Genomic DNA, 12,741 nt, shown 5'->3' with positions numbered 1-12,741 from the left:
AAAGTCTGACATAAACCCAAATTTCAAAAAGAGTAAACCAAGTCAAAACAATTAATCAAACGGAGAGATTTTTAAAGGAAAACATCCAATGATACTCGAATAACTACAGATCTATAAGGATCTGAGAAGATTCGAACAATAGTGAAACTAAGGTTTTCAGAAAATAGTAGAGATGAAGAAAAATCGGTTGAAAACTCATGGATATACCTAGATCTAAGACAGATCTAAAGAAAAGTGGAAAATCTCAAGAGTTAGGGTTTTAGAGAACCCAAAGAAGATGAGAAAACCTTAGAACATTACCGGTTTTAGCCGAAAAAGTCATGGATCTGACTCGAACAGCCATGGATGGCCGGAAAATGGCATGAAAGACCATGGAGAGGCTCTTGGAGGGTTTTGAACAAGATCTGGAATAGATATCTTCGAGATCCCTCCATGAAATCACAGAAACAAGCAACCAGGAGATGTAGGAGACAAGTATATGTCTCGAACAGCCATGGGAATCCATGGATCGAGTGATGATCGAAGGGATTAGGGCTAGTTTTGGGTGGCAGAGGCTAAAGTTAGGACTAGGTCTCAGAGAGACGGAGAGGATTTGGGGATACTAGGGCAGCTGTTTGGTAAGAATAAATTAGGTTAGGGGGTCGTTCAGGTTAAAAATGGCAAGAAATAATGTGGAATGTTGATCTGGGAGATCAACGGTCGAGATTAGAAAGGGTAGGTGGATTCTGGGTTTCGGTATGGGTTAAAGGGGTGTGGGTCGGGTTTTAATTCGAAATTGGGGTGGGATTGGGGTTTAATTTAGGCTACAATTGAAAGTCAATCTGGCTATATTTTAAATAGCCACTTTTTTCCTATTTGATTTACAAAAATAGTAAATAGTTTCTGAAAAATAATTTAGAGTGCTAAAATGATTTACAATACATAATTATCAATTTAACAATACAGGATCCAATTTTATTCATATAAAACATAATTAAATCTTAAGAGGGCTAATATTGTAATTATGCGCTTTAGCTTTAAAAATACTAAATGTAATTATAAAAATTACTTTAGCCATATTTTGGCATAAATATAGAAATCCAATAGATGAATCATCAAAATGATAATTTTAAAAATAATTATTGGGGATTTTATGGATAAAAAAGGAGAAAATAAATCAATTTAAAACATTAAAATTATGGAAAAAATAATAAAAACCTTGGGCATGCTTATTGTTACGTGGCGCCTTCTTGAGATTCCTTGGAAAGGCGATGTAAGGCTAAGCAACTGATGTCAGTGCAGTTACTGTCCGCCAACTGAGGTCCCCTCCATACGCTAGACTAGATTGTCAGTGTCGTACGGCAAACCAATGTCAAGAGCAATTGAGAGAATAGAAATGAGAATTGAGAATGAAAGAAAGCTTGATTGCATTAATGAAAGCTATTACAGAAAGGCAATGCGGTGTCGAGGGGGAGAGACACTAGTACAGAGAATTGTTTGCTTGCTATAAAGTTTGATTGCTTGATCCCCCCTAATAATGCTTAAAAAAATAAACCAAATCTACAAGACTAGACTTGATTAAACTAGAGAAACATAATGGAAGTACATGGAATAAAACTACTCTATATTTACAATAAAAATGACTTAGTTTTCTACAAGGCAAAAACAGGTCCGTTGTCAGCAGCATAGTCTTTGGCATCAGGGTCTGTGTGTGCGCCGCTATTGGCATCCGTCTGTGGTTGGGTGCTGGCGAGGGATATCGGTGGGGAGACAGAGGCACATGTGCTCTTGTCACTTGGCGCGGCCAAGACCACGGGGCCGTCCGTGGCGCTAGGCATTGGGAGGCTCGCTAGGACGCCACGGGGTGCGCCCAAGGGGTCATGGGGCATGGCTGGAAAGCCGCCCATGACATTTTCCCCCACCTGAGTTAGCGACGTCCTCGGCGCCTTACTTGCAAGATAATCTTCAATTAGGCTCTTGTAGTCTTTGAGCTTTGTTCCCCTCTCCCAAGTGTTTTCCTCTGCATCACAGCCCTGCCATTTCACCAAGAACTCTTGGTGATCTTTCCTTGAGGCATGAATCACTCTATCATCAAGGATAGCTTCAACATGACTTTTTCCGGTTGAATTGGGCCCTCGAATACTAGGTATTGTGAGCTGGCTCCGTGAAGGATCCTCTGTGTCTTGCCAAAAAGGTTTCAGGAGGCTGACATGGAAGACAGGATGAATTTTCCACCAAGCTGGGGTATCCACCCAGTATGCAACTTTCCCAATGCGCCTTTCAATGGACAAGGGTCCAATGTATTTTTGCAATAGGCGAGGGTCATGGACCCCCGCAAATAAGTACCGCTTTGGAATTTTGACCATCACTTTGTCTCCTACTTGGTATTCAACAAAGCGACGATTCTGATCAGCATGCCTTTTTATCCGCTTTTGAGCCTTGATAAGATAGCTCTGCACTATCTCCAAATTTCTCTTCCACTCTTTTGAGAAGCTAGCAGCTCGAGGAGATTTAGACATATTTGGTGCATTGACTGTGTGTGGGAGTAGTGGTTGTTGTCCGGTAACAATTTCAAAAGCGCTTTTGTTTGTACTAGAGCTCTTTTGTGAATTGAAACACAGTTGAGCAGCATCCAGAAGCTTCACCCAATTCTTCTGCGATCCAGTTACAAAGTGACGGAGATATTCCTCCAACATACCATTGAACCGCTCCGTCTGGCCATTAGATTGCAGATGAAAACTTGAGTTGTGACTCAGCTTTGACCCAAGGCACTTAAAGAGTTGGGTCCAAAAGTTACTAGTAAAGCGTGAGTCGCGATCACTAACAATGTTTTTGGGCAGGCCCTAATATTTGACGACATGAAAGAAGAAGAGTCGAGTTGTATCTTCTGCTGATATATATTGTGGTGCAACAATAAAGGTAGCATACTTGGAAAACGGATCTACTACCCCCAAGATAGTTGTGAGATCTCCGACCTTGGGCAATCCAGTGATGAAATCCAGGGAAACACTTTCCCAAGGTCTCTTTGGGACAGCTAGTGGTTCCAAAAGTCCCGCCTGTGTTAAGCGGTCTGACTTGTCCTTCTGGCATACTAGACAAGTCTTCACATACTGAGCAACGTCATCGGCCATTTGAGGCCAATAATATGCACGGCGAAGTAACGCCATGGTGCGTTCTTCACCGGGATGGCCGGCCCACAGAGTATCATGACATTCCGCTAGAAGAGTCCTTCGTAGATCTCCTCCTTTAGGAACATAAAGTCGGTTCCCTTTCACTTTCAGAAAACCATCTTCCATGTAGAACTGGCGAGTCTTGCCTTGTCCTACCAAATCAACCAAATACTGTGAAGCAGGATCTCTGATGAGTAGATCTTGTATCTGGTCCTTGATGGAGGTGGCTACCTCGCTCCCCCTTAGGGTGGCGAGTAAGCACACTGATGCTAGATCAGCTCTCCGACTGAGCGCATCAGCAACATGATTGGTCTTCCCACTTCGGTATTCCAGGTTGAAGTGGAATTCAGCTAGGAGTTCCTGCCACCTGGCCTGTCGACCATTCAACTTCGGCTGGGTCATGAAATGGCTAACAGCTGTGTTGTCTGTCTTGACCACGAACGGGGTTCCCAGCAGATAGTGCCTCCAGAGGCGCAAGCAGTGGACGACAGCCAATAATTCTTTCTCATGGGCGGCATAGCGCCGCTCTGCATCTTTTAGCTTCCGGCTCTCGTACGCCACAGGATGCCCTTCTTGTAGCAAGACGCCACCGAGGGCATAGTCAGATGCATCTGTTTGTACTTCGAATGGCTTGGCCAGATCAGGAAGGGCCAAGACGGGGCTACTAGACATAGCCGCTTTCAATGCATTAAAGGCCTCCGCTCGCTTGGGTCCCCATTCCCAAGGCGTGATCTTCTTGAGGAGTTCTGTCAATGGTACTGCAATGAGGGAGTAGTTTTTCACGAATCGCCGATAGAAATTGCATAGACCAAGGAACGCCCTCAAGGCGTGGATATCCTTAGGTGGCGGCCAATCTGTGATTGCCTGAATCTTCTGCTGGTCCATCTTGATCCGCCCTTCCCCAATGACATGTCCGAGGAAGTCAATTTGCTTTTGAGCAAAGGAGCACTTAGATAGCTTCGCATATAGTTCATGCTCCCGCAATCGAGCTAGGACCTTCCGCAAGTGCATCAGGTGTTCCTCCAATGTTTGGCTATATACCACAATGTCATCCAAGTAGACCACCACGAATTCATCAATGTACTCCCGGAAGACTTGGTTCATCAAAGTGCAAAATGTAGCTGGGGCGTTAGTCAAGCCGAATGGCATAACTAGGAAATCGTACGACCCATATCTTGTCACACAGGTCGTCTTGTGCTCATCACCCTCTGCAATCCGAACTTGCCAATAACCTGTCTTCAGGTCTATTTTGGTGAACACTGTCGCACCACCCAGTCTATCGAACAAGTCTGCCATTAACGGAATAGGGTACTTGTTCTTCACAGTAATTTTGTTTAGAGCCCGATAGTCCACACAGAGTCGTAGACTACCATCATGTTTCTTTTGGAATAGCACAGGGGACCCGTATGGGGATTTGGAGGGCACGATAATCCCTGTGTCTAGCATTTCCGTCAATTGTCTCCGAAGCTCGGTGAGTTCGGGTTGTGACATTCTGTAAGGCGCCCGGGCAGGTGGCTTCGCGCCCGGCACCAGCTCAATTTCATGATCCACAGTGCGCCTAGGCGGTAGTCGCTTTGGCATGTCTTGTGGCATGACATCTTCAAACTCTAGTAGTAGCTCCTTCACGGGTTCAGGAATGGGACCCGAGGAGCATTCTACATCTTCGATGCAGAGGGTTGCCAGGAACGTAGGTTCGTTTCTTTTGACCCCCTTCTTCAACTGCAAGGCCGAGATGTTTTCAACGGCCATCTTCATGGGCATGCACGGGATAACGCAGGGCTTGGCCCCGTTTGCTCCCATCATCAGTAACATGTCAGCATACGGTACAGGCATGGTGTTGGTTTGCCTCAGGAATTCCAATCCAACTATCAACTCGAAGTCATCTATGATCACCACGTGCAGGTTGAATTTTCCTTCGTAAGGGCCAAGCTTCACTGGTACCTCTTTGGCTATCCCACCCACTGGCTGAGGAGGTGAGTTGATAGCCTTGAAACTACCTCTGCCCTTTCCTACAACTAGACCAAGGCGCTCCACCTGATTCGAGGCTAAGTAGTTGTGGGTAGCACCCGTGTCTATCATCGCCCGAATGGGCTTGCCATTTACCTTCATCTCAATGAACATTAAGGTCCTCTCATCCGCCTTCTTTTTCCCTTTCTTGGTGCTTGGGAAGGGGTCCTTCTTATTACGAATGGCAGCACCGGTTCCCGCTAAGGCCTTAGAAATAGAGCCAACAATTGCATTGAAGGCACTTACTGGCTCGGTCTGGTCTGCATCGTCTGTGTTGTCATCTATCCTATCGTCAAAGGCTTGATGGGCATTCATCTATGCATGTGGACACTCATTATTTCAATGTGGTCTGTCGCAATGACGGCATCCCGAAGGAGGCTTTCTCCCCTGGTCATTGTTGTTTGACGTAGCACTATTGCTGCCTGAGGAGGGAGCCTTAGATTTGGTTGCACTCTGATCTCCCCCACTTCTACTAGAGCCACCATTGCTAGGTTGCCTTTTGAATCCCGCTCGGACAGGCTGGTGAGGTCGATCCTTCCGAGCTTCCACTTGATAGTCCCCAAGGCATTCAGCTGCTTGGATCGCCTTGGGTAGGGTATCTACCCTTTGTCTTTGCAGTTCCATGCGGGCATAAGGTTTCAACCCTTCTAGGAAGGTGAAGAGCTTGTATTTGTCCCCCATGTAACATATGTTTAGCATGAGCGCGGAGAATTCCCACACGTAGTCTCGCACTAACTTGGTCTGGCAAAGCTCCCGTAGCTTTCTCCTTGCATTGTATTCAACATTTTCGGGGAAGAACTGTAGGCGTATGGCTGCCTTCAGTTCTACCCATGTCTCGAGAGCATCTTCACCGGCCTTGATGGCTTCGTATTCACTCGCCACCAGAGTTTAGCATCACCCTAAAGATACATGGCAGCAGTTGCTACCTTCTTAGCTTCTTATAGGCCTCCAACAGCATCAAAGTATTGTTCGATGTCAAAGATGAAGTTTTCCACTTCCTTGGCATTCCTAGATCCACTGTATGGCTTTAGATCTGGAATTTTTAGTTTTTGTGTCGGGGAAGCGGGGTTCGCAGCGCCCTTGATTTGGTTTCCACCGCCTCAAAGCAGGCCTTGTAAAGCAGCATTGACAACATTGAGTTTATCTGTCAAGTCGTCAATAGTTTGTTGCATGGCAGTCAACCTGTCTGCCTCTTGTGCTCTGTAAGCTAAATCCTCGGCACGCTCCTGTTGGAGTCCCTCAAATTTTCCAAAAATTTTGCCTGCCTTTGTGGCTGCTGTTTGCGGTCTCCCTCGGAGTCGCGACTAATGTTTTCTATGTCAACTTCGTCCTGGAGTACCCTGCAGTCCAGGTCGTCCAACCTTTGCCCTAGGCTGGTTCTTAGTTCAGGCACCGTATCCACAATGGGTCGTAATCCGTCAACCGTCTGTTCAAGGGCCGCAATGCGGTCCCCATGATTCACTATGGTCAGAAATGGTGGTAATGGCAATGCGTTCCCTCGTCCGATGTCGAGCCTAGGCTCTAATACCAACTGGTACGTGGCGCCTTCCTGAGATTCCTTGGAAGGGCGACGTAAGGGTAAGCAACTGATATCAGTGCAGTTACTGTCCGCCAACTGAGGTCCCCTCTGTACGCTAGACTAGATTGTCAGTATCGTACGGGAAAACCAATGTCAAGACCAATTAAGAGAACAGAAATGAGAATTGAGAATGAAAGAAAGCTCGATTGCATTAATGAAAGCTATTACAGAAAGGCAACGCGGTGTCGAGGGGGAGAGACACCAGTATAGAGAATTGTTTGCTTGCTATAAAGTTTGATTGCTTGATCCCCCCTAATAATACTTAAAAAAATAAATCAAAGCTACAAGACTAGACTTGATTAAACTAGAGAAACATCATGGAAGTACATGGAATAAAACTACTCTATATTTACAATGAAAAGGACTTAGTTTTCTACAAGGCAAAAACAGACCCGTTGTCAGCAGCATAGTCTTTGGCATCAGGGTATGCGCGCGCGGCGTTGTTGGCATCCACCTGCAGTTGGGCGCTGGCGAGGGATATCGGTATGGCGACAGAGGAACATGCACGCTTGTCACTTGGCGTGGCCAAGACCACGGGGTCGTCTGTGGCGCTAGGCATTGGGAGGCTTGCTAGGACGCCACGGGGCGTGCCCAAGGGGTCATGGGGCATGGCTAGAAAGCCGCCCATGACATTATATATGCATATATATGCTATTTTGAAGGTATTTTGCATATTAAAAATATATAGGAAAAAATTGGATACAACACCATCCTGTCACATAACACCATCGCTACGCGGAACCTCAACACATGTGAAATTTATCAAGCCGTTTCACGACTCATACGGCACAATATAATATTACACGAAATAGCCGACGACGAAATAACATCCAACGTCTGAATACTTCTCCATAAGGAGCGCTATGCTGAAATAAATAAATCCAACCTGATATAGAGCCCACATTCACATATAGATCCATCCACAGACCTCAAGCCGATTCTTATCACGCACTAGGCTAGTAACCTTTCAAGAATTCACAATAACCTTTCTTCCCATGACACACAAGGACAGTCGTTGATCCGGAACAAACTTCCACAATCCATAACCAAATGAATCGAGCGCCCTTCAGGCATAAATTCTCATATGAACGATAGGACCACAATCTCCATACTTGGTTCCAATCTTCGATCAATCAAGTGACTACATGTCCCACGTATACCATCTTCCCGTGGTACACGCTTCCACGACCTTCCGCACCAAGTAACAAGTCTGCACATCCATACCACCAGACGCACTAATGCCGTAAAGCAAATCAAAAATCCGAAATCAGTACTCAAAGCCTCTTACAGAGGACATCGATCTCAGGTGACGCTAAAGACAACACCAGCTTACTCTAACCATCTAAATCCCTTTTCCATACTCATCCGAGCTGGTGACATTCTTGTCGACACCAAACTGCAACCTTGATCCTCAACTTCCATGTCTCATGCTACTCGATGCACTTAATCATGCCAATGTACAAGAGTACAAGAATTCCATCATAACTCCTGAACCAGTAATAGAATAAATACTTCATCATATAGAAACCTTTTACTTAACTCATTTCAAGAGAACCATTGCAATACGTGACTGGATTCTTATAACCGCAGAAAATACAATCTCGAGTTGTGATCTAAACCATCATAACCCTTCCAAGATCCAACTACACATAACATGGCATAACACTTGAATGCTTTCATATAAAATCAATTACGGCGGCCGTCAAGCCTCTCACGCACCGCCACCAAGCACATGTATACCTTATCATGCTAAAGGAACTGATCATTGCCACCATCGTGCCAATTCAACCATTGCTAACTAATTCGACTTCTTCTAATTTACTATGGGTTTGACTTAGGAATAATAATAGCCCCATTCAAAACATCACGAACCCAACTCCGCACTCATCCTAAGTGACTTGATTTCATAAGACCACTTCATCTCAAAACCCACGAACCATTTCATACCCTCCTTGTGCATATAATTGTGTCTTCAACTGGTACACCCATTCTGACAATTCTTCTTCCCATGACACACAAAGACAGTTGTTGATCCAGAACAAACTTCCACAATCTATAACCAAATGAACCGAGCGCCCTTCAGGCATAAATTCTCATATGAACGATAGTACCACAATCTTCATACTTGGTTCCAATCTTCGATCAATTAAGTGACTACATGTCACATGTATACCATTTTCCCGTGGTACAGGCTCCCACGACCTTCCGCACCAGGTAAAAAGTCTGCATATCCATACCACCGGACGCACTAATGTTTAAAGCAAATCAAAAATCCAAAATCAGTACTCAAAGCCTCTTACACAGGACACCGATCTCAGGTGACGCTAAAGACAACACCAACTTACTCTAACCATCTAAATCTCTTTTCCCTACTCATCTGAGCTGGTAACATTCTTGTCGATACCAAACTGCAACCTTGATCCTCAAATTCCAAGTCCCATGCTACTCGATGCACTTAATCATGCCAATGCACAAGAGTACAAGAATTCCATCATAACTCCTGAACCACTAATAGAGTAAAGACTTCATTATATAGAAACCTTTTACTTAACTCATTTCAAGAGAACCATTACAATACGTGACTGGATTCTTATAACCGCAGAAAATAAAACCTCGAGTCGTGATCTAAACCATCATAACCCTTCCAGGATCCAACTACACATAATAGGGCATAACACTTGAATGATTTCACATAAAATCAATTAAGGCGGCCGTCAAGCCTCTCACACACCGCCACCAAGCACATGTATAACTTATCACGCTGAAGGAACTGATCATTGCCACCATCGTGCCAATTCAATCATTGCTAACTTATTCGACTTCTTCTAATTTACTCTGGGCTTGACTTAGGAATAATAATAGCCTCATTCAAAACATCATGAACCCAACTCCACACTCGTCCTGAGTGGCCTGATTTCATAAGACCACGTCGTCTCAAAACCCACGAACCATTTCATACCCTCCTTGTACGCATAATTGTGTCTTCAACTAGTATACCCTTTTTGGCAATTCTTCTATGAATCCGAAGTTATTTTTTCCCATTCCATCAATACTATACCGCAGACAGAAGATAATATAGAACAATCCAAGCCCCTTTCATAATCCGCCATAAAAGCTCGATACTTAACCATACCACGGACTCAAAGCCCTTAGGCACCACACTTTAACCTTTGAATCCAATAGGACCGTTGTTGAGAGTCACCCACTCTGACTTGGTCCCGAATTTAATCAAACCCCCAAGGCTTTGCTAGCACATGAACACCCTATAAAAGAAGCAACCGGCTGAATCACCTTTCTTGTAAATCACCTCTACACAAAGCATAAATCATGAATCTTCCCAAAACCTGAACATGGACCGATAAGGCCAAAGATAGCACATATTCCTCAAATCCTTTGCTCAAATTACCACTAATGTTTTTTCCTTAGTCATACTAACCCACTAGTACACCGATAACCAGAAACCACAGAAGTAGACAACCACGCAATCCAATCATAGATGGTGGGGCTCTCCCACTTAGCTTGAAGCTACAATTCAATAACCTTGAGACCCACCGAGGTTCCTTCTTCCCCATTGGCATCAGCTAAAAGTCCAACAACACACTCCAAACTCGAAGTAATGTTGCACCCAAATAAAAAATCAGTGGACCTAGTCGTTGTCCACCATGAATTTCCCAAATGGCTCTAGACTTTCCTCAAGGCGTGTGACCATCCTACCACAGAACTTATATATTACTCTGTCACTCTCCCACTTTGGTTCAACCCTCTCCTTTAAGTAACTCCTCGACTTCTACTTTTCACACTTGAACTTCTAGCAATTCAACCACTGCAAAACACCTCCCACATGTCCTTCCTTGTCCTTCATCACCTAATTGTTGCCCCAAATCCGAATCCATCTCCGTAACATCCAAAAAATGAGCCGCTACCAACTCTAAACCTTTTAAAAGATCATCTTTCTTGAGCCATCAATACTAAAAGTACCAATTCGATTCCGAAATCGCTATACTCTATTATCTCTGATAACCGCATCTCAGGCACCATTTCATAATACCCTGCCCCGAAAGCAAATTGAAGAATGCCATAACATCAGCGAACCTTAATGTGTTCAACAAAGACGATGACACCACATCACAATTAAGAACTCTACCACGCTCAAAAATACGAAGTCTCGGTACTCCATCAACCCAAATCTGAACATTCCTAGTCCGATTGCCTTTCTCCGCTAGAAATAGAATACTGAATCTCTGAATCATACACTGTGTAAAACCTCATTTCAGGTCATTCACTGCCTTGACGCCTAGACAAGCATCCTACTATTACACAGACACTATGTGATAGCAACGCACAAATCATCATAAAAATCAATGCCAAATATCAAAACCTTAGGTAATACTGATGTTGAGCTGAAACGACAAGATGGCCTTCCGAAAGACGACGGTAATAGCCTAATCAAATATGCAGGTAGAAATATTTTGCACCATATCTGTAGTACCATGACAATTCCTCGATTCCCAATCCATTACAAGTTCATCACGTCGCATAAGATTGTATAGGAAAGAAATAAAGGTACAAGCCTCAAAAGGATCGATTCACACGATGAGGAATCAAGAAGGGAAGTGTTCCTAACAGCCTTGTAGCCTCTCGAAGATAAGTATATACATCTCCGTACCAATCCGCAAGACTCTACTAGACTCGCTCATGACTCGTGAGACCTAAGTGAATCTCGTGCTCTGACACCATGTTGTCACGACCCAAAATCCGTTAAAGGTCGTGATGGCACCGGACATCACTGTCAGGCAAGCCAACACTAAGTAGTTAATTAAATTCTCATTTTTATATTTCTGAGATCATAAATTTCCTTCAACTTAACTAGTAAAAGATGAACTTTACAGAATAATAATAATATTCTCCAATTTCAATACTGAATATCCCATAATCATCCAGAACCTGGTGTCACAAGTGCGTGAGCACTTACTAGGAATTAAAATAAAATACAATAACTGTCTGAAATATAAATTTGGACAGAAAAGAAAAATATAAGTACTCTAAAGGAGACTCTGCTGGCTGTGGATTGTCTCATAGGATGCATCTCACCTAAGTCCCCATATCAACCACACCGTTGCGCCCACAAGGCCACTAGACGTACATGTGCCTATACAAAAAAATATACAGCAAGTGTAGTATAGGTGCGAAAATAATGCGTACCCAGTAAGTATCCAGTCTAATTTCGAAGAAGTGATGAGAGGTCGATTCCGACACTTAATATGGCCAACAATAATATACCGATAATATAATAAATTATGAATTTCTTTAAGGTGACTGTAAACTCAATAACATGAAGCAGGTAAACAATTCTTTTGTTAATAAGATATTTCCAAATTTATTTTCATCTTTTAACAATTTATATCTCCGGCCAATGAGGCCACATCAATTATCAAAAATTTTAAAACAATCAATTAAGTCATGCACAAATTATGACGAGGTCGTACGGCCCGATCCAACATAATATTTAAATTGTGCATTGCCGAGGGTCAAACGGCGCGAACCATAGATGCATCTATTTACCCCACTCACGAATCATACATGCGATGCAATCAAATATAAATTTAAGGAATTACCCCGCTCGCGGATCATACATGCAACGCGGTCGAATATAAATTTAAGGAGTTTCTCCGCTCGCGGATCATACTTGCAATGTGGTCAAATATAAATTTATCATTAAATCATAACCCTTTTTGATTCTTTTTAAAATAAAGACAATTCAAATTGAAACTTTTAAATCTTTAATAATCCTCAACTTAGTTCCATTTGATACAATTAACAAATATAATCAAGTAACGGTGTCCACAAAGCATGGTGTAAACCTAAACTACCCGGACATAAATAGGAATAGTAGCTACGTACAGACTCTCATCACCTCATGCGTACGTAGCCCCCACAAATAGAAGTACAAATCAAATCATTTCACCTATGGGGTAAATTCCCTCTTACAAGGTTAAAAAGGAGACT

At 43.5% G+C, this 12,741-nt stretch overlaps 1 protein-coding gene across 1 annotated transcript; it reads right to left on the bottom strand.

Annotated features, from left to right (window-relative positions):
• Positions 1 to 1,631: 1,631 nt before the first annotated feature.
• Positions 1,632 to 5,471, bottom strand: LOC138884023 (uncharacterized). The gene is made up of 2 exons (XM_070164762.1): positions 5,253 to 5,471; positions 1,632 to 2,750 (listed from the first exon to the last, which is right to left on the bottom strand). Exons 1-2 carry the CDS (start codon positions 5,469 to 5,471, stop codon positions 1,632 to 1,634), a joined length of 1,338 nt encoding a protein of 445 aa, XP_070020863.1.
• Positions 5,472 to 12,741: the final 7,270 nt, after the last annotated feature.

This window comes from Nicotiana sylvestris, chromosome 12 (assembly GCF_000393655.2).
Source record: "Nicotiana sylvestris chromosome 12, ASM39365v2, whole genome shotgun sequence".
NCBI classification, from domain to species: domain Eukaryota; kingdom Viridiplantae; phylum Streptophyta; class Magnoliopsida; order Solanales; family Solanaceae; genus Nicotiana; species Nicotiana sylvestris.
This window is presented reverse-complemented; position numbering and strand designations above follow the sequence as displayed.

What these genes read in the sequence shown, in the direction of transcription:
- LOC138884023 (XM_070164762.1), bottom strand. Translation starts at nt 5,471, where the DNA reads ATGAATGCCCATCAAGCCTTTGACGATAGGATAGATGACAACACAGAC. An exon ending in TAATGTTCATTGAGATGAAG is followed by an intron (nt 2,751 to 5,252) that starts GTAAATGGCAAG and finishes CAACTCTTTAAG; the next exon opens with TGCCTTGGGTCAAAGCTGAG.